This window comes from Chelonia mydas, chromosome 1, assembly GCF_015237465.2.
Source record: "Chelonia mydas isolate rCheMyd1 chromosome 1, rCheMyd1.pri.v2, whole genome shotgun sequence".
In the NCBI taxonomy this organism is placed as follows: domain Eukaryota; kingdom Metazoa; phylum Chordata; order Testudines; family Cheloniidae; genus Chelonia; species Chelonia mydas.
The window spans coordinates 13,734,200-13,761,612 of NC_057849.1; the positions used below are offsets into that span (position 1 = coordinate 13,734,200).

At 38.4% G+C, this 27,413-nt stretch overlaps 1 protein-coding gene across 6 annotated transcripts in view; it reads left to right on the forward strand.

The window, feature by feature from the left end:
* Positions 1-27,413, forward strand: part of FCHSD2 (FCH and double SH3 domains 2) — a 231,538-nt gene that overhangs the window by 165,728 nt on the left and 38,397 nt on the right. For 4 of the 6 annotated variants that reach the window (XM_037881430.2, XM_037881482.2, XM_037881610.1 and 1 more), the window contains 3 exons: positions 11,035-11,157; positions 18,642-18,737; positions 19,984-20,055. In XM_037881430.2, the coding sequence (XP_037737358.1) occupies positions 11,035-11,157; positions 18,642-18,737; positions 19,984-20,055 (291 nt within the window). The remainder of the gene's footprint in view (positions 1-11,034; positions 11,158-18,641; positions 18,738-19,983; positions 20,056-27,413) is intronic. The other 2 variants (XM_037881542.2, XM_043527615.1) reach the window with 1 other exon arrangement.

Below are 27,413 nucleotides of genomic sequence, written 5' to 3' on the forward strand. Positions count from 1 at the left end.
AACTCGTACTGCCACACATCACCACAGTATCTTAAGTTCACAGATGGTAAGAGCATGACAAAAGGCGAAAAGTCGTGGGAGGGGGCAAATTTTACTAATCAAGTTTATGGAAACTTGATAAGGCAAATCCATTTTGAGTGACCTCATGAAGGCAAACTGCTTTCATGAAGGTTCCTTTATAGCAATCTCTGAACTCCATTGGTAGGATAAAATGGATATATCTAAAAGGGGACAAACCTTTCCCAATTTTTTTGACCACAAAGACCGAGTGGTACATTGTAAAATGTCTTTCTGTCCACTCTCCCAATGGTGCTCGGAGGGATTGCATATGTACCTCATTAGCATTACTCCGCCATTAATAAAAAAAAGAATAAGTTATCATTGACATGCCAAAGTCTCAAGTGATATTTGGGAAATAGAGTTTAATCTTTAATGCTGCAGTGCAGCTGCTATACCTTGGCATGCAGCTATATTGTTTTTTCCTCATTATTCAGCTACTACAGTGATTGCAGTACCATGGGGCTCAAACGATTTTCCTTTAATGGGCGTATTGATCATTTGTGTGAACTGCAGAAGTAGCTAAAAATAGTATTAAATTGATTTTTTCCCCCATAGTACTCCTCAATTTTAGTAAAACTAGCATAGTTTTATAACAGATTTTTTTAAAAAGCTGAGTTGTGCACATTAACTATACCCACTTAATTCTGTTAACTATCTGTTATTTAGCATGCATTTATTATTTTGAAAAGGCCCTGTGCGATTTGAATCAGATTGGTAACTGTCAAATCTGTGGGACACTTTGAAACATCGTTATATATGGTTAGTATGTTTATATATCGTTAGTATGCTTAAATCTTAAAAAGATACTGTGTACAATTTAGAAGAAACCCCACTGATGGGAATTTAAATAATTTGTAGTTTTTTAAAAAAAATATTGCAACTTAAATCCTTTATACCCAAACTAGACAGGTTAAAGGAGCATGTTTACAAATCCTCTAAGAGTAAATAAAATAGATTGTAAACCTACAGTGACCAGTATTTGGGTTCCTTCTGTTAACAAATGAAATATGTATGGGGTAAAGAAAAGAAAACAGGGAAATAAAAAAACATATAATTGGTAAGTATGACGTATCATGTGGGGGGGGGGGCTTTTCATAAACTATTGAGTGAAATTCAAGGTTTTGGTCCTTATCTTCAAGGCACCAATGTCTTGGGCCCAGGATATCTAAAAGACCACCTGAAGCTCCTGAATGAAAATTATGGTTGACAGCTCCACTCTTCTAACATAATGGTCCTCTACAATAAAGGAGAAAGTTCATCTGTGTGGGAAATGGCTTTCTTGGGGCTGGTGTGAGACTGTAGAATGAGCTCTCATAGGAACTGCGGACTTATCAGTCATGGGGGAGAGAAGATGGGGAGGGACAGTTTTGTCTCAGGCCCCCTGTTTGAGAGGGCTCCCAAACCTAGTGGCAGTGTGACCCTGGTGAACGGGTCACAGTGCCATTTGGGTTTTGCCCAGCTATCCTTTGTCATGATGAGGAATGGCCAGGCCAGGCCAAATTTGAGTGAGGTAGGTGTGCCAGGTCGCAATACTCAGGTGAGGAGTTGGAGCCAGCCCTGCGGCACAGGAGCCATCACTGTGGGATGAGTGCAGGGTGCGCTCACTCTCCAAATCCCCCACCATTCCCCTGTGGCCTCCCTTCTGTTATTGCACCTATTTTTTGGTGTGGGTTGGGGTTTTTTTGATGGGCTGGGGGGGCCTCCGTTTCAGATTTTTTCCCAGGCCCCACAAAATCTTTGTGGCTCTGATTATCATGGACATAACCACCTTCCACTCTCAGTGCAAGACGCACTTCTTTAACCTGCCTTCTCTAGTATAAACGTATGGCAGCATGTACATAAAAAAACCCAACAACAAAAAACTTACCAAAACAGAGCACTCACTGCATGCACAATTTGCATTCAGCAGAGAGAATGAGAGAACAAACTACAAATGACAAATGTTAGCCACATCACTTAATGCACTACCAGAAGGCAGCTCAGATACTATAGTGATGGGCATGGTATAAGAATCAGTTAAGTGCTGTTCGAAAGAGGACAGTGATCAATTGTTCTTCATGTCCACTGAAGCTAGGACAAGAAGTAGTCGGCTTAGTGTGAAGCAGGGGAGATTTATTAGGAAAAAACTTTCTAACTATAAGGATAGTTAAGCACTGGAATAGGCTTCATGGGAAGTTGTGGAATCCATGTTCTTGAAGCTTTTTAAGAGAAGGTTAGACAAACACCTGTCAAGGTGATCTAGATATACTTAATCCTCCCTCAGCACACGAGGATGGACTAGATGACCTTTTGGTGTTCCTTCTAGCCCTACACTTCTGTGATTTGTATACCAGAATAATTTATTTTTTAAAAGTCTGAAAACTGACAAAAGTCCTGGTCCATCAGGTTTATTCCAAAATTATGAAGGAAGTGGTAAAATAGACCCAAGAACTGCCAGTACACAATGTCCTCTTCGGAAACAACAGGTGTACTAATGTACTCTAAAGAAGCTAAGATGACCCATATATTCAAGAGAGGCTCTTAAGAAACTGAACCTAGAAGGCCTGAGTCTCCACTCTTATACCAGTGTAACTCCATTAACTTTAATTGAATTATTCCTTATTTATACCTAAGTTAATATTTTATATAAGGATAGTCATAAATAGAAATTTATGACTACTCTGAGGCTCTGAAAAAGTTCAGATAAGACAAATAATGTTCATTTGACTTTAGGAAAACCTTAAATACCATAGTAAACTGAAGCCATCGGGAAGTTACCTTTAGAGTGAATAAATGTTGGTTTTGTTATTGAGGGAGAAGAGAGTTGTTGTGAGGGAAAGTGGTTTAGGATGGAGGAAAATGAATGGATTGCAATGAGAATCAAAGAATAATTGTGTTAACTTTATTGCCATACTTCCAGTTTTTGCAGAGCCAAATTCTATTGTTACATGCCTTCCTTTGTATAAAAAAATGAAGAATTACTTGTACAGACTAGAAATTCATGGTAGTAAGTGGATTCTACAGTTCAGTTTACAGAAATGCACAATTATAAGACTAGAAAACATACATTAAAATGGAATAAGTCCAATGAATAGCATAAACATTAAAAGGTAAAGGAGTATCAGGGAAAGGAGGGTAAAACACATGACTTTCTGCATTATTTTATATAAAGCTGAACACTCGGAATACTGCATTACTGGCTTTGTCTATATAAAGAAAAGTTAGTCCATGGAATAAACAACTAAAGCAGTTTTTGAAAGAGTTGGGCCAATATTTGGAGAAAAAAAAATTGTGGAATGCAACTGTTAACTAAAAAGGATGGGTTTTCCTGACCTTCCTTCCTTTCTTTCTTGTTGTCTTTGGCTAACGTTCTCATGTAGTGCTAATCAGAATACTGCTAATGTCAGCCAACCCCACTGAGTTGTGTTGAATTCATTACTGGTGAGTGAGTTAGGGGATTTTTTTAATGACGACTTGATCATCCTTATTTTTCTTAATCGTTAGGTGATAAAATTTTGAGAAATTCTCAGTATCAGATACAGTACAAACTAGCCACCAGCACCAAGAACCGTTAACAAACTGTGACCCATTAGCATTCCTGGGATAAATATAAAAAATACAAAACAGGATTTGCCTTTTTTATATTAGACTTCTCACAAAAGGAGCTGAAGTGTGGTGCTAAAATTAACTGGTGCCTTAATCAATGTGCATATTGCTCTGAGCAGTTCTAGCTCTTACTATATGTATAATGAATTCTCATCATCTTACGTTTTGCTGATCACAAACTTCTACGCTTCTTGCAATACAGTTTAACCTTGCAAAAAGAAAAGGAGTACTTGTGGCACCTTAGAGACTAACCAATTTATTTGAGCATAAGCTTTCGTGAGTTACAGCTCACTTTATCGGATGCATAAAGTGGAAAATACAGTGAGGAGATTTATATACACACAGACTATGCAAAAATGGATATTTACCATACACATTGTAAGGAGAGTGATCACTTAAGATGAGCTGTTACCAGCAGGAGAGTGGGGTGGGGGGAGAGAAAACCTTTTGGAGTGATAATCAAAGTGGGCCATTTCCAGCACATTTCCAGGAGTTAACAAGAACGTCTGAGGAACAGTGCGGCGGGCGGAGGAATAAACAAGGGGAAATAGTTTTACTTTGTATAATGACTCAACCACTCCCAGTTTCTATTCAAGCCTAAGTTAATTGTATCAAATTTGCAAATTAATTCCAATTCAGCAGTCTCTCGCTGGAGTCTGTTTTCGAAGTTTTTTTGTTGAAGAATAGTCACTTTTAGATCAGAAATGGAGTGATCAGAGAGATTGAAGTGTTCTCCCACTGGTTTATGAATGTTATAATCCTTGACATCTGATTTGTGTCCATTTATTCTTTTCCGTAGAGACTGTCCAGTTTGACCAATGTACATGGCAGAGTCATTATACAAAGTAAAACTATTTCCCCTTGTTTATTCCTCCCCTCCTCCTCTCCCCTCCCCCCCCACTGTTCCTCAGATGTTCTTGTTAACTGCTGGAAATGGCCCACCTTGATTATCACTTCAAAAGGTTTTCTCTCCCCCCACCCCACTCTCCTGCTGGTAATAGCTCATCTTAAGTGATCACTCTCCTTAAAATGTGTATTTTTTCATGGTCTGTGTGTATATAAATCTCCTCACTGTATTTTCCACTTTATGCATCCGATGAAGTGAGCTGTAGCTCACGAAAGCTTATGCTCAAATAAATTGGTTAGTCTCTAAGGTGCCACAAGTACTCCTTTTCTTTTTGCGAATACAGACTAACACGGCTGCTACTCTGAAACCAGTTTACCCTTGGTTATCTGAAACTCCCAGATATCTAAAACTGGGTCACAACTCCCAAAGACATTATGTTGAAAATTCCTTTGATTATTGAAAACTACAACATCCGCCAGAATATTTGCATGATCAAAGTTATGTCATATATTTAATGGGGTAAAGGTATATTTTGTTTTGAGCCAAACACTGAGAAACTTTTGTCCCGCTTGTGCACTGTGCAGTTTAAAGGGGCTTGACCGTTTTAAAACTGTTAAGAAAGTAAAGGTTTAGGATAGTTTTAACTTGAGAAATTTAGATGGAAAATGATGAAAATAATATTTGTAAGTTTGTGGCACAACATAGGAGGTGAGTTGTTATTTATCAAGTGCCAACAGTGTGCTTGTACTCAAAGAAACATAAAGAAAAACAGCACGGCCCAGTGAATAGTGCATGCGACTGAGTCAAGAAACCTGGGTTCTGTTCTTGTCGTTTTCATTAACCTGCTGTGTGACATTTAACAAGCCACTTCTCCCTCTGTGCCTGTTTCTCCTTCCACTTTTTTCTTGTTTTATCTGTTTTTCCTGTAAACTTGTCGGGGCAGGACTTTCTCCAACTAAGTCTTTGTACAGTGCGTAGCAATGTAGGGCCCAATCTCATATGGGGTATTTAGGTGCTACACTAATAAAAATAATTAATAAAAAAAGGCACAGTCCCTGTATTCCGATGAATTACAATTTAGTTCGGATACAAACAGCGGATCATACACATATACGTATGGTGTGTTGATCTGAGCGGGAGGGTGGTGTAAGAACCTAGCTTTGGTAATTTTTGATACACTGTACCTAAAGAAGAAAGACTTGGGCATCTGTTATATGAAAGTACCTTTATAGTTTCTTTATTATTAAACAGGAAAACCTGTTATACCAGCATAATGTAATACCACTGAGGTAATAGATAACGTACAAACACAATTCATTTTGTTTAGTTCATTTAAAACTTTTCCTTAAACTGCATTCCAAAAATGAATGGATAAGGCAGGTCAAGGTCAGGTCTAATTTTGTTACATTACCTCCACCCATGTAAGGAAATTCTAGCCACCAACATCAACTATATTGTTTCCTGAACTTTGTAACAGGAAAAAAAAAAGCACAAATAAGTTGCTGAGTAGTATTGCATATGTGACACCAACAGCCAAAAATAAGCAATTATAAATTTAAACTAGCATTCCATCCATGAATCATACCATTAATCCCGACAATAGGTATTGTCATATAGTTACCCTGTATTAAAAGAAAAAATAAAGATTTTTCTTTTAAAAAAGAAAAGCTATATTCTGTGTTCATTAAAGGACTCAACACTGTAAACCAGTCTAGTGTCAATGGGCACTATGCAAGCTTGCAGGCATGTGTTGCAAATGTTATTTACTTGGTGGGGAAGCTAATATGGTCCATTAGGTTAATACACTAAATTTTCATCAGCGGAAGCTTGTTCATATTACAAAAACACACACATTTTCAGCAATCTCTGCTCAAGATAAGATCATAATTAGAATAGCAGGAATGTTTCAAGTAAGGATTGAAATGGACTGACAGAACTGTCTGGGAAGCCAAGTATTGCACCTGTTCACACTATGCCTGGCTCAAACACTTTCTTTTTGTCCCTTGGAATTTTAGGGGGAAAGAGAGAGTAAAAAATCAGGATACACTTTTCTGAGCTTTCTAGGAATGCTAATACTCTTAAAATGTTTCTGTTTCGTGATTTAATACTTAAATACTAGTTTTCATATCTAATATAATTGAGGCCTATGATTACTACAGTAAAAGAGACCACTAAATAAATAATTACTTAAATGAACATGAGAGATATTCAGCGCATGATATGTCATTTCTCCTGTTACATTTTTGAATGGCTACAGCAGGTAAACATCCAAATATACTTAAAATATCTGAAGTTCAGTTCCACTTAAATCTTTGGCTTTTGGGAAATGTATAACATAATATAAAATTATTCAAACCACTACAACTTCTAACTAGAGAGAAAGAAGAATTAAAAGGAAGCTATGATATTGACAAACTCATGAAGTAAATTAGAACTAAGAAAATTCATATCCTCTTTATTAGGAAGCCATTTAGAATCAAATATTCTAAAGTCTATTCAAAAACAGAATATTCAAAACATTCTATATTTCAAACCTGTTTAAACATCTGTTAAATTAAAAAATATATAGAATTTAGTTAAGCAGTTTTTAATTTGTCTGATTCAGTGATATTTAATAGGGTTTAAATTTTCTCATCTTTAAGATGGCAGTTCATCTTAATGGAACAGATTTTATATTAAACATTGCTTGCGTTCTTGGAAAATTTAATTCTGCATTCTATAAGTTGGTATTGTCTTGAGCCCTGATGATGACAAAGATTAAGTGGGAAGAATCACCTGATGTCTTTTTACATGGGTATCCTCATTTTGTACACAGTATTTAATGTGGTTTTAATATGATAATAGCCTGTTGAGATACAGAAAGGGGGACGAACACTGTGATTATGCAATTACTGCCTTGTTGGTTTTTCATCTTCCTCCTGAAGCTGTAAAGTAGACATTTTTATAAATATCTAGCCAGATTTGAATTGCAGTATTCAAGCTTAACAGTCCCTGCTGTTTTAAAATAAATATATAGGAATCCTTATATATAGGTATTAAAATATCAATATGATATTTTTGAAAAGGAAATCTCATTCAATAGTTTGATCATGAGACTGGATATCTGGAACTTGACATGGACTTCCTCTGCCTTGGGCAAATCGTTATACTAAAATCTTAGTAGATGTTACTAAGATTAGAAGTGAGTTTTCCAGACACTACTGTAACTTTATTTTTATTGTTTTCTCCAAACTAGTCTTCATTGAGGGTAGGCTCCATGTCAAGTTTGTAAGTTCACCTATTTTTGCTGTATCTGTGTGGAAGTTTTTTAAGTGAGAATTTTTTTACAACAGGGAAAGCTTTTTTTTCTAGTTTTCCATAACTAACAAGTGACTGGAAGCATAGAAAATTCAGCCCAAATGGTGAACGGTTTAGAAAGTTTTGTGAAAAAAGGTTGTAATTATTGTGCGCATAGCTACTCTGCATAGCTGTACGTTCCTGTTCCCCTTGTCCTCCCTTCATTAATTGTCTTAAATTAGATGGCGAGTTCTTTCAGGCAGGGACTGACTCTTAGTCCCAAGTTTATCCAACACACAAAGTTGCGCCAGTTTAACTATTGTCTGAAAATAATTGATTGGTTGATTTATTTATTTATTTAGTGTTTGCATATTCGCTGAGCCAAGCAATAGCATTCTTAGGGGCCAAGTGGACATCTTGGAGCTCACCGCTGAATTTGGTTATCGGGCACTCTCAAAACAGTGTGTGTCACTGTTTGATCTGCGCTGCAGCTTGTACTGTCTCAAAGACTCCAGTAGTACTGGTTGGTTGCACAGAGGCCTTGCCCAGTCTAGAATCAGTTAAGAAGGGCCTACTCATGACATGGCAGATCAAAGCCAGGAAGGGCAAGCAGTAGGGTCCGTGACAAGGAGCTGATTGATGGTTGATGTTGAACACCAGTCTTCCCACCACAGGGACCCCAGTGTCACATCCTGGCGTGGCAGCCTTGATCACAGTGGTTGTTGTGAAGAAAAACGTGTGGCTGGGGGGATAAAACGGTTGTTGAACAAGGGCAAGCTTGGGTTGGCCCATATCCTCTCAAGAAGCTTGCCAGCTGCAAGCTGCCTCCTGGTGTAAGAGAGAGCAAGGTGTCTCAGAAGTGGAAGCCATGGAACATGAGTCGGTCGGAGAGTTCCTGTGGTGATGCACATTGTTGAGTTAAGTTGCAGTCAACATGTTTGGCGTGTGCTGGCCAACTCCATAATGGTGCACAATACTCTGCTATTGAATACAAGATGGCAAGAGCTGAAGTCCTTAGGGTTGGAGCATCCACTCCCCATGAAGAACTTGCCAGTTTGCTGAGAAGGTTGTTGCATGTCTTGACCTTTGCTGCTCTCTTGTTCAGGTGGCTTTTGTATGTCAGTGTTCAGTCGATGGTCACGCTTAAGTAAACTGGGTATGCTTCGTGCTTCAGCCTCTGGCCATTCATTATGATATTTAATTCCCTCTTAGCTTTGGCATGGTGGTGGTGGAATGTGCTAGAGACTGTTTTGCTGGTACTAAGCTGAAGGCACCATGTCTTGCATTAGTCAGCCAGCTTTGCAGCGTCATCACTCAGGGTGTTCTCCAGCTCAGAGAAAGTCAGAGCCTGTAGCCTGCAGCAGATGTCATCTGCATAGATGAACTTCCGTGACTAGGTTGGTGGCAGGTCATTGATGTAGAGATTGAACAAGACTGGGGCTAGAACAGACCCACTGGAGTAACCCGTTCATCTGTTTTTCCCACTTTTCCACCTTGTTTGTTGACCCGCATGCACCCTGAACCATCTGTCTTGGAGTAGCAGTTCGATGCATCAGTAATCCGTGGTGGGAGGACTGTTAATATTTTAACAAGTGGACCCATGTGCCACACAGTATCATATGCTGCAGTGAGGTCAAGCTGATCATCTGTGAGTGCTAACCAAGTAGACAGTCTCCTGCTTCGCATGGGAAAGACACCCCTTGAAAAAGAAGTGAAGAGTCAAGTCCAGATCGAGTAGAGGGTCTTCTGCAGGCAGCACAACTCCAGAGCTTGCCCTGAACCTTTCACAATTCCAGAGCTGGACAGAGTGTTATATAACATCAAGTCTGGTACCGCTGTTGGCTGTGACAACATTCTTCCAGAGTTCCTGAAACATCTTGGCCCACGCACCCATTCTTGGCTGGCTCGATTCTTCACAAGGGCCACCAATGAAAGAAGACTGCCAAAAATGTGGTTCATGTCGAAAGTCATCGGCCTCGCAAAACCTGATAAAGACCCAAACCAGGCATCAAGCTACCTCCCAATATCACTGCTTTCTGTGTGTCTCAAGGTCCTAGAACACCTCATTTTACAGCAAATTACACCATAGGGAGGACATCTTGAATGTCAAGCGAGCAGGCTTTTGATGAGGTTGAAGCACATGCAACCAAATACTTGCGCTAACCACACTAATAGAAAACTGTTTTCAAAGAAATCTGAAAACAGGCACTATTTTTCTAGACTGATTTAGTTAAACCAGTTTTAGAGTAGCAGCCGTGTTAGTCTGTATTCGCAAAAGGAAAAGGAGTACTTGTGGCACCTTAGAGACTAACCAATTTATTTGAGCATAAGCTTTCGTGAGCTACAGCTCACTTCATCGGATGCATGAAGTGAGCTGTAGCTCACGAAAGCTTATGCTCAAATAAATTGGTTGTTCTCTAAGGTGCCACAAGTATTCCTTTTCTTTTTAGTTAAACCAATGCAACTTTGTGTGTGGGCATACACATTTATATCAGCTTAAAGAATATACACCAGTTTTAAGATGATATAAGAATGTCTGTACACACACAGTTGCAGTGGTTTAAATCAATTTGCCAACGTATGTTAAATTAAACTGGCACAACTTTGTGTGGATTAGGTTTTACAATGTAATTTTTACAGCAGTTAACACAATATGGCCATTGAGGTGTGCTTTAATGTAATTAATAATAGTTTGCAACATGAATGATAGGCAGTGCTTTTGTGCAGCTGATATTTGTGTGCATGGATAGGTTGTGTGTGTGTGTGTATATATATATATATATATAATCGACACCTAGTAGTTCTTGCTGTAGTCAATATTATCTATATTTCAGATTAGGACTTTATTATTTATTAATCGCTCCATGACAGCATTTAGAATGCTTCACAATAAAGTACATCCTCCGCAGTAGAAGCTACAAATCCTTTTACTTGCAAGGTCACTTACTTCTCATTGAGAACATATCTCTAAGCAAAATCATTTATCCAAACCTGACCTCAGCATTCTGCTATGAATACATTACATAACTGGATGGAAAACATTTATGGAAATACACTTGTTGTTATAGTGCTCTGTGCTGCCATCTAGTGGAATTAAGACAATGACTTTGCTACTATGGCTAGTGAAAGATGTTCACCCTTCCAGGCCATTCTGATTATTGTGTTTAAAGAATTTGGATTATAAATCTAAAAAATGAATATAAAGCAAATTATCCTGCACACTTTTTAATTATTTTTATTTTATACTTCTTCCCCTCTTTATACAGGCTCTTGATGGGAATGTATATGATCACCTTAAGGATTATTTAATGGCATTCAGCAGGACAGAGCTAGAGACATGCCAGGCTGTACAGAATACATTCCAATTTTTATTGGAAACTTCCAGCAGGGTAAGCCTTTTAACTGAATTATCCTTTATAGCTGAATAGTTAAAACATAAAGTAAGTTATTGGTCTTATCTTTTGGGCACTAGAGATTCATTCTCGAAATATATTGACAAATATATGGAATTCTTAAGGTGTATTATATTTCTGTTCATCCCTGTATTGCATTCAATTTGACAAAACTTCATGGAAGATTTCTGGGAAATTTCCCTGTTGCTGCAAAAGTACTGCATTCTCTTGAGTGAATTTGCATTCTACAGATTCTTTAGGTTCTGCAGCAGCAATTGGGAAGTGTCCAATTATGTTCACTCTATACGCCTAGAAAGAGAAACTGCACTTCACTCTACATGAAGGTTTTGTAGCAGAATCAGTCATTTGTGAAACAATAGCAGTATGAAACTGCTTGGATCATTTTTTTAGTCACTGACTATCAATTTAAAAAACAAAACACCATAACATCTGATTCTTTTTTGGATTTGGAATTGGCCAATATAGAAAACAGATTAGAATCTTGTAATTCACATCTTTGTTTCTTTGCCCCAGGTAACCAAAATCAGAAATAGGGCTGGGTCATTTACAAATTCATTTTGTGGCATGTCAACTTGCATAACCTCCTCTCCTGCAAATCCTGAGTACTATTAAAGATGTCCAATAAAACGCAAGCCAACTAGACCTCAGGTATTATGGTATAATTGTAATATTCCTTGTATGAGCCATGATCACTCATACAGGAACAGAGCATATTATTTATGCACCTCTGAATGTTGACTCAGATAGAAATCAAACTACATATTTCTTTAAAATCATTCCCCATTCATTTTGTTATAGTCGTTTTGGAGCAGTGAACTCACTTTTTATTAGCTGTAGAGTATAATGGACAGATTAAAAATGTACTGCTATATTCTAGCCAGTTTTGAGTTTATTTGGCAATTTCAGGGTAGAAGATGAAAATACCATTTAGCCTTCTGCAGACAAAGGAGTTTACTTTAATCATTTGCTTTTGTATGTATCATAGTGTTGCTTAAAGACATTATAGTTGACCTGTTGTTGATGCTCTCCAAAATTAGTATAATAGTTTATAGTGGCCACGTGTTTATAGAGTTTGTGCATATTAATTCATTTTTACAGTATTTTAGTAAATGCTTCATAATCAGAATGCAGGGTGCAATGCTTTGCTTTTTTTCTCTGAATTGACTGTCTAAACTGTCATTTCTAAAGGTCGCTTGCATAGAAAATACCTTTGTTGTATTTTTTATGGAATTTAGCTAGAGAGAGAGCTTGTGCCAGCAAGCTTCTACTCAACCAGAAGTCTGTGGATACATTTTATTTTGTACAGTAACCATTTTCTGCATTGTATCTGGAATAAGTAGTTCTGTTTTCAGCCTCTCCAAGCTATCACAACACCTGGAGAAGCAACAAAAGAGTAACCACAGCAGTCATGTCTGAAAATAACTTCTACAGCTGCTATCTAGTTCTTTATGTTGGGGTTAGCTCATTCTTTTCTCTCTTCCTTTTCTTTATGCTTAAACAGAAAGATTGTATTACATTACTGCTTTTTGTGTGTGTATGTGCTGGTGTGAAAATGCACAGCCATGTGATACATTTGTTCTTTACATTTATACAAGAACCTATCCAATACTAAAGGCTTGTATCAGTTATTAAAATTCTGCTGATATAAAAACTCAGCAGGTCAGAATGACAGTTAAAAAAACCCTCCAAACTCACTGAAGTATATCTGCTCCCCATCCTCTCTTCTCTGCCCTTCAGTGTGTTTTACGGGGGTCCTGGCAGGACTCGAACAGACCGAAGATGTGAATTCCAGAGCTGAGGGCATTTAACCAAAAGCAATGGGATGTATTTTTAAAATATTTCAAGAGCACCTAGACCAGTGATTCTCAAACTTTTTTACTGATGACCCCTTTCACATAGCAAGCCTCTCTGAGTGTGCCCCCCTTCCCCCCCCCCAATCAATTAAAATGCTTTTTTATATATTTAACACCATTATAAATGCTGGAGGCAAAGCAGGGTTTGGGGTGGAGGCTGACAGCTCATGACGCCCCATGTAAGAACCTTGCAACCCCCAGTTTGAGAACCCCAGACCTAGAGCATATGAAAGTGCACCATTTTTAGCATTTCTATACATCAAAATAAATAAAAGTAGCCTGCCATCACCTCTTAAGTAGTCAAGACCTTAACCATTTATTGTGTACTTTGACTGCCTCACCTGCCCTTTGCCCACTAATCCATCTTTGCTGGAACTACTACTAACATTCTAGACCTTTGAGCAGCTTTAAACAGCTTCCATTTTTTAAAACAAAAAGCAAAATCTGCTTAAAAAAAGTTTAATTCCTCCTCCACCTAAAACTGCAATTCAATCCTGGAGCAGTGGAAACTTTAGGATTCCATATCTTGTGACCATCAAGTCTAGATACGATGAAAAAGAAGAGATTCCTAGCCTTCCATCCTTCCTTCTTGGTAATTTTCTAAATACCAGACCTTAAACATACACATGGAAAAGATACCTTAAGTCATTTGTAGAGATTTTCTAAAATTTATTAGTTACACCTTTCCGGCTAAATTGTTTTTCTGTAGAATGGAGCTTATACATAGTTCATGGTGCTGTGATGTGTTTTGGTACAGAGGTTTTATCCATGCTAATTTGAAAAGAGCTGCATAACCTATAATTCAGCTTGCTTTTTAAATGCCTGTTCTTACTCAAGAGTTTTACTTTTTGGACTTAAATTTTCCAAACTTCAACTCATTTTAAAGGTTAATTTTCTTTAGAACACTTTGGTAAAATCCCATTAGTTGTTTCTGAACTGCTGAATTTCTGAGATCTAGTTCTACTGAGAAGCTACACCAACCCAGATTGCAGTGTCAGTTTTATAATGTACACCAGTAACTGTGCATTATGTAATTGGTATTTCATACTGTCAGGTTAAGCTAACATATTCTAACCATTTGGCTTTTAGGAGGTGGACCAGAGAAAATAATATACTGAATTGTAATTTACTGCATCTGAAGGATTTGCATTAGTGAGGAATCCAGTTAATTTCTGAATTTAAAAATACAGGTTAATTTTGAAGTGTTGCTGCTGAATCCTGAAAATGTGCTGCTTAAGGCAGTCTCTTTATTTTCAGAAAAATTGCCAGATACACTGTACATAATGCCCCAGAAGTGTTTATTTGCTGGACATACAATCTACTGTAACAAGACAGTAATAGTAATATAGTTATGTAGTCGTCTTCTGTCATTCGTAACTTAAATAATCATCCTTTTGAGAGGAACTCTCTCCTGTATGGTCTTGTTGAGGTAAATTTTTTCTTTGGAAAAAGTGATCCACTTTTGAGTTATACAAGTGTAGAGTACGAGTTGTTTTCTACATTGAATTAACTTGAAAAGCAGCTTTGTCGCAAAATTTCCAGTGTAGAATTTATGATGTCTTCAGTAAGGAATACTTTGCTAAAATCAAAAAATGTTGGTTTTAAATAGTTACGATGTTTGAAAATGGTCTGCTCAGTATGTGTGGTATGGTCAGTCTCCAAGCCTCTATCAAGAATGGTATAAAGATGGACCAGTTGTCCTCACTTCCCCTTAATCCTTCATAGACACTGCCTTTTTTTTTTGGAATGTGCATTTACTAGATGATAAATTCAGAACAAGTGCATATGTAGAGTGCATTAAATCTGAATTAAGTGACTGGGAGACTTTCTGCCTGTCACGGGGTGCTCCACTCATCACAGAGATGGTGCCTCCTCCTGCTTATTCTGCGGATTAGCTCTGCAAGGCTGACACCCATTCCTGCGGTTGCACGCCATCTCCCTGTCAGCCTGCGGCCCCCTCTCACTCCAAGAACTGCAGTGTCCTCTTCATCACTCGGCCCTCCAGCCAGGTCACTCAGCATTCCCCCCCCTCCCCCTTTCTGGGGTTTAGTCCTTCAAAGTGTCTGTCACTCCCACAGTTACTCAGGCAGTCTTCCAGTTCACTGTCCTGACAGTGCCCCTTCCAGTCAGTTCCGCTGTTCAGTCCCTGACCTTGCTGCTTCCTACCCTGCATTCCACAGGCTCTCTTCTCCACCATGATCTCTTCAGGGTATGCCACTATGCCCTCTTTCTGGGCCAGGCCCCCAGAGTCCTACTCTTCCCTGGGTTTCCTCCTTCCCTCTCTATTAACAGAGGGTGACCACCAACTTCCTGCCAGCAGCCCTTGCTGCTGCCAGCATCCTGGGTTTATACTACCCCAGCTCACTTCTGTCAGGTGAGCTTCCCTCTAATCCAGGCTCTTCACCCAGCCTATATCTCCCTCATTTGCTGCTTGATTGGTAATTGGCCCATCTGGCCTCCATTAACCCCTTTAGGGTACCCCATCACATGCCGGACTTGGCTCTTTCTGATACCATCTGAAAGGTGAGAGTGAAAGGTTAGTACTCTGCCTCCCCATCCCTCACCACCTTAGGAATGTATGGGAAGGGGCCATGGGCCTTGGCAGCCTTTTGGCTGGATCTTCTGCCATCTTCTGGAAAGCCTGTGCTTTAAAGGATCCAATGCCTGTTGAATCTCTGAATTCAAGATACCCAGTACGTTATATTTAAATGTGCAAGCTAATGATAAATACCGTTAGTCTGATTATGTGATCACAATATCACATGCCATGTAAATGACCTCACCCCAATGACGAATACTCAAACCCTCCCACCCCCCCGGACTGCAAATTATTCATTCTCCAGTTTCAAAACTACCAACACCTCTCAGCGATAGAAGCCCTAACTAAAACTCTCAGCTCCTTTCAGGACCGAGAAATCTAGAACATACATATATTTTAATGCAGGGGTGGCCAACCTGTGGCTCCGGAGCCATGTGCGGCTCTTCAGAAGTTAATATGTGGCTCTTTGTATAGGCATCGACTCCGGGGCTGGAGCTACAGGCGCCAACTTTCCAAGGCACCGGCAGGTGCTCACTGCTCAACCCCTGGCTCTGCCACAGGCCCTGCCCCGACTCCACCCTTTCCCGCCCCCTCCCCTGAGCCTGCCATGCCCTCACTCCTCCCCCTCCGAGCCTCCTGCATGCCACGAAACAGCTGATCGGGAGGTGCAGGGAGGGAGGGGGAGGCATTGATTAGCGGGGCTGCCGGTGGGCGGAGGCGCTGGGAGTGGCGGGGGGAGCTGAAGAGGGGCTGCTAACATATTACTGTGGCTCTTTGGCAATGTACGTTGGTAAATTCTGGCTCCTTCTGAGGCTCAGGTTGGCCATCCCTGTTTAAATGTGTTCAGGTTAAACTGAATGTATTTAATTATGTAATCTGATCACACATTCAGATGTTAAAATGTACACGTGTTATGTACATGTGACTTACTCTCATATTCAAATATGCGCACTGACATGTACTAGTGCACTTGGCTCCTGTAGGAAATGAGGACTGGGGAAGGTTTTTGGAGCTAGAAGAAGACTTCCGTTGGGAAAGGGTTTGGCCACAGGAGAAGAGGTAGATTGAGCCCTTGTCACTAGGGAAGGTTGGGTTGAGAACTCTTGTCACTTTAATTCTTTTCTTTTCTTTTTTTAAGTAAGGAAATTTCATTAACGTTTTCTCTTTCATGTAACTTTGAGACTGAGAATATAATCACCACAAAATCAAAAATTTAGAAAAAGGATGGTTCAGAAAACAGAAGCATTCACTAGACCATATCTTAATGTTGCACTGTAGCCTTCTAATATAGAATGATCTAACTACGGAACAACACGGGCTTCCCTTTTTATCCTTTGTTTGGCTGATAATACATTTCTGAAAAAAATCTTCCTTTGGTCTCAGGCTAAAAGTTAATATTGTAGTTAGTTTAAGGAATGTCTATTTGGCTGGTTGAGTTATCCAAGCATGAAAAATTATAAAAACTTTTTTATAGTCAGGTCATTCAAAAAGTACAGAAATGGAAAATTTCTAGATGAGTAAATTCTCTTTAAGGACTAGTCTCAGACTAATCTGGAAAAGAAATTGAAATATTTGAGTTATAAGAAATATAAAAATCACTTTTCCAATCATGTAGTATGAAATTTCCTCTAAATGTAGAGGTGAAATACTTTTTTATGGGACTTTGGAGCATTGTAAATACATTGTAGTATAATAGTCCTTTTAATTTTTCTCTATTTCCCTGTCTGGACACATTAGGTTTTGGTGTCAGTGCAAAGATCCCTATATTTTCAACAGTACAAAGTGAAATAAATACATTTTAGTGTCTTAATCTCATGTTAAAAAACCAGGAAAATGAAATGCAAAAACTTATTAAACACTTTTCTCAGGAAACGTGGGGGTCACAAATTGAATTTGTCATCTGCACTTTACATAGGGTATATTTGAGATTAGTAGGTACACAGTTGCAGTAAATGTGTACCTTATTATCAAATGTGAGTGGGTTATTGTTAATAAGGAATACTTTTACTTACCTTTCTTGACTTAGTTAATTTTTTAACCACTCAACCTTTCAGCAACATAAATTTCTGAGTTTTGATATATTATGGAATACATCCTACTTAGCAGCATAAACTATCATCCAAAATCCTCTCTCTTTTGCAGTGTGGCCAAATGAGTATTGACTGTGTAAACATATTTTGAATCCCCAGATAGAAATCTGCATTTAAATTGTCAACCTTAGTAATGTATATTTGGCCATATAGTTACACATAAATGTGGTAAACATTATTTCCACCAGTTAAAGTACTAAAATCGCAGTTCAGCAAGTAACATTTTTTAAAATCAAACTGTTAAGTATTTGTCTGAATGCACACTGACTGTGATATGTAAATACTTTGTTTAATGTTTTGGAAATTACGGGTTAGTGATATGTCTTTAAGTGTAGCTAAAGCAGTTTTCAATTGGCACACTATTAATGGTGTAAAAGATATGCACGTTTTATCTGACAATTTTTCCATCTATAATGTATATTCAGTTATAAAGAACTCAATTAAAGCTTCATTTTTCAAATGGTTTATCAAATGGTTTCTGGGGATCCTATGGTTAATCAAAGTTTGACTGTTTATGGAAAAATATGGCAGCATTTCAATTTGTTAAAATATGAATTGTATTTGGAGAATTGTCCATAAAATGGTCAAGTGTTTGTATAACTGAAATGTTATATATTTGTCTCTTTGCTTTGTTCCCCACTTTTCCTTTTGCAGTGATATTTTCCATTGGATAATCTCTGATACTTATCTAAAAACAAGGTTAGATATTTATTTAGAACTCAGTCCTTCACTGGATAGCACCCCACAGAGCCCTTGTGAGCAATCATTTATATGGTCATTGCCTTAGGCCTTGATTCTGCCGCTTGTTCCTGGACACGATTCCCGTTGAAACCAATGGGAGTTCCATGCATGGAGCAGCTGAAGAATTGGGCCCTATTTGAAGTACAGTGTGTTAATTTTATCCTTGCAACACTAAATATATGTCCCAATTCTACAAAATAAAAAATAAGTCTAAACTGGAATTTGTTCTCTTTTCAGGTGGTACGGGATTACAATCTTCAACTGTTTTTACAGGAGAACTCTGTATTTCACAGACCACAACCTTTCCAGTTCCAGCCTAGTGACAGCGACACCGTAAGGGCATTCGTAAATTCTATGATTCCGTTATTCCAGTTCTGTTCTTAACAAGGTTTTTTGGGGGTAAACTGGTAAGAAACTAGCCTTGTTTGCTAATCTGTCAGTGTTCACTAACACAGCTGGTATTCCTGGAATAGGTAGAGGTCACTGACCTGATTTCACCAACTTTGCTTACAATAGGTGTGTAATTACAATAAAGCTCCGAAAAGATGCCAGTATTGTCACCTGCAAAAGAACTGCACTATTTTTGCCTCCTGCCTGCGTGACTAACATCCTGGATTTCTGTTTTGAGCTAACAGTTTTTGCTAAACCTATTAAACTCTGTTATATTCTGGTGAGGTTCTCCGAACATCCATAAAGGTAGGGTTACAAATAGACAATTTAATGATTTGCCAAATAAAATGCCCTATTCCCTTCAGTTTACTGCAGAAATATATACACTTTTTGGTTTAAATAAATAGGATACAGTTGACATGTATTCCAAAATGGTTTCTAAATACATGCAGTCTTTTAACATATTCCACTTTTAAAGCAGAAAAATCACTAGTGAAATTATAGTTGAGTAAATCACAGTATAATAGATAAGTTCCTGAAAGGTTTTTTTAAAATAGAAATTGTCTGTTGATTTTTCATTCTCCTAGAGTTAGGTATAAGTACTATTTTGAGCTAAGTTTAGGTTTAAAAAGAGAGAACCTTATACAGCTTTTTAATTCCTTGGTTCATACTTAGTAAATCCTGCTTTGGGAAAAAAGGCCTGGCCCTCACATTGAATGTTTAAATGCAGAAACTGTGTTAATGGATACGTTATGGACTGTATGAGTAGCTTTGCCAAAAATAAACACTAATAGCTATAACAAAATCGCCTTTGAAATTAAAATGTTATCCTTTGGCTTTCCATCTTAACCAATCATAGAATACCAGGGTTGGAAGGGACCTCAGGAGGTCATCTAGTCCAACCCCCTGCTCAAAGCAGGACCAATCCCCAATTTTTGCCCCAGATACCAAATGCCCCCTTTCAAGGATTGAACTCACAACCGTGGGTTTAGCAGGCCAATGCTCAAACCACTGAGCTATCCCTCTCCCCCAAATGATAAGCAATTCTAACTTCTCCATAGAGCAAATTGTGTACATAAAGTGCTAGGTTGTTCATAGTACTGTGTGCTGAATTTCCTCACTTGTGTGTGCATTGTAATTCTAATTGTATGCTCTGTGTTTTTGTCCTTGTGCAATCTTTGTCATTCAGAGTTTTAATGCAGTTCAGCTGGTGGATATTGAGCCTTCACCTGTCAGTGCTATGAGAATGACTATAGCAGAGGTATATGGTAGTATTTGTCATCAGTGTTTGGCATTTGTGGTATTACTGGTGTGCATGCTAATGTGAGTGCTAAATTCGCTGTCATGCATAAGTAGCAACTGAATGCATAATATATAAAGACATAACTCACTTGCTCCATTTTGAGAACTAATAGTTAAATTACCATTTTCTTGTTTCATGTTATGTTAATTGTATGGATCAGTTTCTCACCTACAGCTTCTTGCGTTCTGAAGTATTTGTGCTTTTGCACATCATTTGTAATTAAAATTTCACAACTTGAGGAGATACAGTGAAGTGTGTAATTGTCACTTCTCTGACATGCATAGAGAGGCTTATCTCAGCATTTCATCTTTTAATATAACTAAAGATATTTGTAATACATACAAGACAAGGGGTCTTCAACAATATTTTTTTAAGTAGATACGTATCAGTTCCTTGCTTTCATGTGTGATATCAGGGTGTAGGGAAACCCCGGCATGTACTAAATAAAGGAATGTAACTCCCAACTGATCATTTGAGAAAAATACCTGTAACTCTCTCTGTCTCTGTCAACATAAAATTAGACTGAGATTCATAACATACAAGGGAGCCACTAGCATGTGCTGATAACCAGCCCCCCCCAAACCACATGAATTCTCCCCTTTTTCTAGAGAACTACCCACATCTGAAATAGAACCTTACTTTAGTTTCATAAAGTCCCCAACATTACAAATAAGATTCTTCTTTGAGGTGTCACTGTGTGTTCTACCTTGTTGAATATGCATCTCTGGTGATCTGAGCTTCAAGAACTTTCTAGAAAAAGCAGTGCCAGAGTGTTCAGAGCCAAGGATGTAAAACATCATGCCTCAGTATTTCATAGACCGTTTGTCTTTCACTTGCCTGACCGTACCCAAATTCAGGATTACCCTCTCTTTTTTTTTTCCCCCTTGCGTGCCCTTTCCCTGGAGTTTTAGCTGTTTCTGAAATTCTCTATTTCCCCAAGAAAATCATAAAAAGCTTCATGTCTTGACTGTCAAATACTTCTCACTTAATTGGGTCAAGAGTGGTGACTAGAACTGTGTGAAAGTGGGGACAATCTTTTTACATTTTAAGTTTTCACTCAAGATTTTTGCTTCTGAATTTCAGTCAGAAGTGGTACATTTTCTAGTAAGTCAAATTATAATTAAGACTGAAGGATTTATAACTATTGTGCATTTTTTGCCACTTATTTCCTGCCATTTTGCATGGAAGATTTTCTGAGATACAGTGGGCTTGTTGCTTTTTAGTTTTAATGGGATAGGCATGATTATTTTCATTCTAAAAGGTTAAGAAAATATACTGCAGAGTGATCTGCCATTCTTAGCTAAAATACTATTTTTCCAAAGGACAGTTTTGAGCTTCCTTGCAGAGTAAGTTCCTGACACAGCGGTGCTCTGGTCCCCTTCTGTTTGGGGTTTTTAGGCGCTGCTATTAGATGAATTATTTTCTGGTTTTAAATATGAATGCTTGGCTTGTCTGTTGAGCTTCCCAGTACGGTGGAATATAAAGGATTGTCATACAGTCTCTGAGTTGTCCAAAGCTCTCAGGAGCTAAGAGTGCAGCAAAGCTAGTGCCTTCAGCCTCTGAAACGAGGGAGCTGATAATTCTCTCTCTCTCAACACACAGTCATTGACAGTAGCCATGAGAGGTTCTTAGTAGAGATAGGTGGGGAACTGTTTTCCTGACCCATGAGAATTTTCAGTACTTCAGAAAATTTTGCCATCCTGAATCAGGGTAAAAAGTAAACATCTTCACAATTTTTGTGAACCAAAATTCTGCAAAAAAAATTCTAATTAGGTCATTTGAAATGTTTGTTTTGTTAATTTCAAAACATTTCATTTTGATTTTGACTTTTTTACATTTTTCTATAAATTAACTTAAATTTCTAAACAGTTGTTTTGACCCAAAAACCAGAACTTGTTTGTTTCAAAAATGTTGAAATGGGGTGTTTCAACAATATCAGAAATTTCAGTTTTGATGAATTGATTTTTTTTTGTTTGTTTGTTTTTTTGGTCAGAAAATATCTTAACCAGCTCTAGTTTTTGCTCCTTTCAAGAGGGAAATTTACAGACGCACAAGGCCTTTCAGAATGTGTAGCAAAAATAAATGCATTTTGGGGGACACTTTTTTCCTCCAGAAGAAAAGGAATTCAGTTAACCTGTGCAGTGGATCTAGATGAAGAGTGTTATAGCTAACATAATGGAGAGTTTAATCATCAGGACGTCTGTTTAGAGGACAAAGTGAACTTCTAATCAGAAGTCAACAAAGTTCATTGTACAGAATACATATTGTCCATCCCCACAATACTTAGATAAGCATATCTTTAAGAACATGGCAAAATATTAAAGAAAATTAGCCAGCTTTTTTTGTACTTCCTGATTGGAAAAGGATCCCCGTCCTTGAACTACATGTTATCGTGTGAGAAATTGCAACAAATAATGAAAAGCATCTCCAAAAAACCGAGAATAATGGCAACAAAGAGCTGACACTAAACTTTTGAAGCAATTCTCCTTCCTGTTTTTCTACTCACTGCCTTTGTAATGACAGTTGTCTCCTGTTACAGTATTAGGATTGTTGTCTTTCTCTCAGCCAGGTTAAGCTAATGCTAGTTGGCATTAACATTTATTAACTTAACCAAGTTTAATTTTTTGAAAAAGTATTTAATTTATAAGACGCACTTATACATTTTGATGTTAGTACATTTTCGGCATAGGTGTAGTGCAGGAAGTAAACTTTGAACGTTCCAGTAACATTAATGGGTGTTCCGCAGTTTTAGTTCCTTAAGGACCATGCTGAAGATTATAACTTTTAAGACCTGATGTCCTAAATTGTATTTGGGAGCAGGGATAATAATTTCACTGTTTTCTTGAATGTGCAGGTGAGTTTGTCCACTTTTGTTCCGACTCAGACTAGAAACATTTTCTCGTTATAAAAATATATGGGCCTGATTCTCATTTCCACTCAGGGCCTCTTTACACTGCTCTGGCAATATAAAAGGACCTTAAAGTGGGCGTAAATTAAATTAAATTGACTTACACTTAAGGCACCTTAGTGAGTCAGTGAAGAAAGAAGGAGGACCCAGTGATGTGCAGTCCTTGCTTACATGAGGAGCTCCAAGTCCAGTTAGACTACTTCTGCACAGTCTGCAAAATGAGGTCCTAATTTTCTGCCTGAAAAGGTCTAAAAAAACTGTCCTACATTTTAAAATGGTATAAAATAATTAGATATTTTTTAGATGTAGCTTTACTGGAAATTAAGCAAATGTTGATATGGTTAAATGTTACCACTTCAGGTGTTATGAATTGCTGCAGAGAAGTACAACCATTCAGTTCGATAGGTGTTGGTAATAAATCCTGGTGTCTTGCCTAAGTGGGGACTTTGTAAAGCTGTAAAATTATCCATGTAATTTGACATATCCTGTGTGTGGCTGATGTCACTGAAGGTTCTTTTGTTTGAGTGACCCTCCTTAGGGACAGGTTTACAGTCTGGGGCTTGTGATATGGTAATCATATTTGAAATTTATTAAAAGGTCAGTTGTGAAGAAAATTATGGAGAATTACAAACTCAGTCATCTGCTCTGTGAGCTGTGGCTGAGTTTTAACATGGCTCCTGCCTTACTATGCATATGGGGAAATTAAAATGTCTAACTACATACATTTTTGTGGAATCTAATGACCATGCTGATAGCAGCATTTATTGAATTCAATAAACTTTGTCCATGTCTGATTCTGGACCAGTTACACAGATCTTCTGTCTACTGATGTTTTCAGTCACTACCAGAATAGATGACCGTAGAGTTTGGTATCTGTGCGAAGACTAATTCAGAAGATCCCCCTCTTCATTGTGGATACTTGATAAATAGCCATTCTTCTGTATTTCTTTTTATAAGACAATGTGTTGTATATGGGAATAGCTAGAGGGAAATGCAGCTGCTAGGATAGTTGGCTGTCTGCACAAAGTGAGGAATTGTGAGTCTCTGTAAATTTCACTCTATACTGTACCAGAAAATTAAATTTTCTTGTAGTTTCCTTCAAATGAATTTGAGTGAGCAGGTATGAATATTTTTTAAATAAACAATGAAAAATAAATCAAAGATTCAAAATTCAACACCAAAAATTAGAGTTCAGAAGTATTTCAAATCCAGTCATCTGAACTAATGAAGTGATTTAAATCTGTAAGTAAGGAACAATAAAGAGAGGAGCTCAAATCACTATTGAGGTCTAGTAGTGCTATTGATCACCAACATCTGAGAGTGCTATCCATGATGGCAGAGAAATGAGGAGTTCCAGAAACTGAAACTCTAGACAGTATTTAAGAACTATTTCTAACATGCTTCATAAAGACAAAGCAATTTGAGATTCCACGCTTTCTTTTCCTAAAACAAACATGGAGGCATAGAGCGGCAAAGCAATAGCTTGTCCATATCTCCATCCTAAAATGCCTGGCCTCGGCTACTTTGACAACCCCTGTGTGTGTTTAGTGTATTAAAGAGAAAATTCATTGCTATAGAAGTTATCGGAAGTGAAACTGTGATCCCAAAAAATGGATATCACATTGCAATCCAAATGCACAATAAATAAATATTCAACTCCCTAAAGGAACTTACTCAGTGAATTGTTAATTTCGACAGTACAGAATGTCTTTACAATTACTTCTTCCATATGAAAAGTGATTCAAATAAAGACTATTTCCATTATGCCTAGTCTCAATGGACAAATAAAATGGAGCTTTATTTGCCAATGGTAAAATATTTTAGTGTCGAGAATTTACCTTTAGCCAACAATTTATGATGGATTGTTATTTTCCCAAGATTGTCCAGAGGCCCAGATGACATTGGAAAGCCTGGAACCCCTTTCTCCATGCATGCATCCTTGAATCAGCCTCTCTCTGATGAAAATGGGGTCTTTGTGTTGTCTTATGTTTGATGGGGTGTTCCCCTAGCCTTTCACACACCATAATGGTAATTGGTATGTATAGAGAACTCAGGCTGATCCTCCGGTGTTGCTGGGATAATCTTGCTTCATTGCATTTTTCACCCATGCTTCTCTTCCTTGGCAGAAGAAAGAATTGAACTAGGGAAGGTAAGCAGCAGCACACTACTGGACATAAGGTGCCTCAAAATATGTGCAATTAAAAAAAACAAAAACCACACCCCTCACCATATGGGCCCTCCATACAGATGCCATGCTCTAATCTTCCATACAGACTTTTCCATTTTTTTACTCTCTCACTTGCCAGTATAACCCTGCTTCTTATTTTAGCAGGGAGTTCTGAGATTAGCAGTAGTGAGGTGATAGAAAAAATTAGGTGAAAGCAGTTTTGGAAACAAACACATGCTCTTTATTTATTAACAAGGTGAACCAAAAAGGCTTTGAACAATAAGGCAATAAATTATTAACATTAAAGTAAAAAATAGGGATTGTAGGTTAAAAATGTTCAGAATTTATTGTGATAAATTAAAATAGCAGAATCATGCAGTTAAATGAACAATAGTGACTAAACTAAGCCCTTCTTTGGGTTGTTTTTACTTTTGACTTAAAGTATGTATTATGTTTCAGTTAACCCAATAGCAACAGGTCAGGGTCCTATTTGAAGCGCTTGATCAGAACAAAATAATGTCCTTGGAATTGTTTAATGTTGAACTATATGTCTTGTTCACAATCAGGGCAGTGCTGGGGGCTTCCAAGGGCTATAGCCACCCCAAAATTTGCCTCAGCCACTCTGCAGCAGCTGCCGCTCTCCGGCCATCCAGCTCTGAAGGCAGAGCCAAGAGAGCGGCGGCTCCTGGCTGGGCACCCAACTCCAGCAGCAGCAGAGAAGTAAGCCAGGTGGGGGGCCCGAGAACAGTCCCCAGCCCATGTCCCCACCTACTGGGGCTCTGCCACCCACAGCAGGTGGAAGGTCCAGGGCTCCCCACAGCGGCCTGTATTGACCTACTCTGGCCCGGGCTCCTGGGCCCCGCCCCCTGCAGTCACTGCTCCCTGAGGGTTCAACCGGAGCTGGGTGCCCACACCTGGGCAGTGCTTATCGGCTGTGAGCAGCCAACGCCCCACGCTGCCTGGCTCTGGCTTGCAGCCTCTGATCTTGCCTCGGCGGGGGGTCAGGCCTTGTGGCAAAGGGGGGCACAGCCTTCCCAATTTTCTGTCTTGCTCATCTCAGCTCCCACACTGGGAAGAGGTTGGTGCCGCTCCTGTTCACAATAAAAAAAGCCATCTTTCTGAAGTGCAAGGGCAGTCCCAGCTGACTCTTAATAACTAAAATTAAATGAGTTCTTCTATATAATAACAAAATAGGCACCAAATTTGTCTGATGCTTTTCTTGAGTACTACTATTTAGATGAAACTTAAGTCATGCATATCCCAGAAAAGGGTTTGATCATAAGGTGGGTCTTGCAATGTGCCATTGGCATGGTAGCATAGTATTTTGAACTTTTAAAAAGTACTGGCTGAGATTTTTAGGTGTGCTTTGTGTTAGTGGTTTGCATGTAGTATATGTTTACTTCTTTCTATTCTTTGTCAAACAGTTATTTTTTGTTATAGGCTAGAAAAATACTTTGAGCTTTTATTAGGTTCAAGGGAGTCAACATTTCTTACTGCCAAAACTACAAGTGTACAGTCTGAATCCAGCATAATTGCATGTACGAGTATATACAAGCTGCATACTTGCCTTTGTAAGACAAATCCTGCACCTGTAATAGCCTTTTGGACAAAAGTTGGAGACATAACTACAAACTAAATACAGTAATTTTTTTGAGAATCAGCATATAATTGTTAGTCTCTCAACTTTGCAACGAGTCAGTGACTTCATGTTCTTTAGATGACAAGGTATTTTGTTTGCTTGCTTTAAAAGACTGAGTTTTAGCACTTGACACTGCTTTCACTGTACTCCAAGCTGAGAGACTAAAGCAGAAAGTCCATCTGTATTTAGCTCAGCTTGTTGGGCCCTTTCTTTGCTCTCTAGCCAGTAGAAGCAGTTTAGTTTTCCTTTTTGAAAGAAGTTAAATCAAGTCAGATACCTTGCAACAAATGAAGACCCCAATCCTAAACACTTGGCGCTTGTGAGTGGTCCCAGTGAAGTAACTGGAAATCTGTGGGATTGCTCCCATGTTTAAAATTAAGCACTTTAATTAATGTTATTTGTATTATCATGATGCCTAGGAACCCCTGTCATGGACTAGGACCACATTGTGCTAGGCACTGTACAAACACAGAACAAAAACAGTCCCTGCCCCCAAAGAGCTTCCAACCTAAATATAAGACAAAAGAAAACCGATCGATATAGACAGACCTACGGGAGTACAGAAAACAATGAGACAGTATTGGTCATCTGATAGGCAGTAA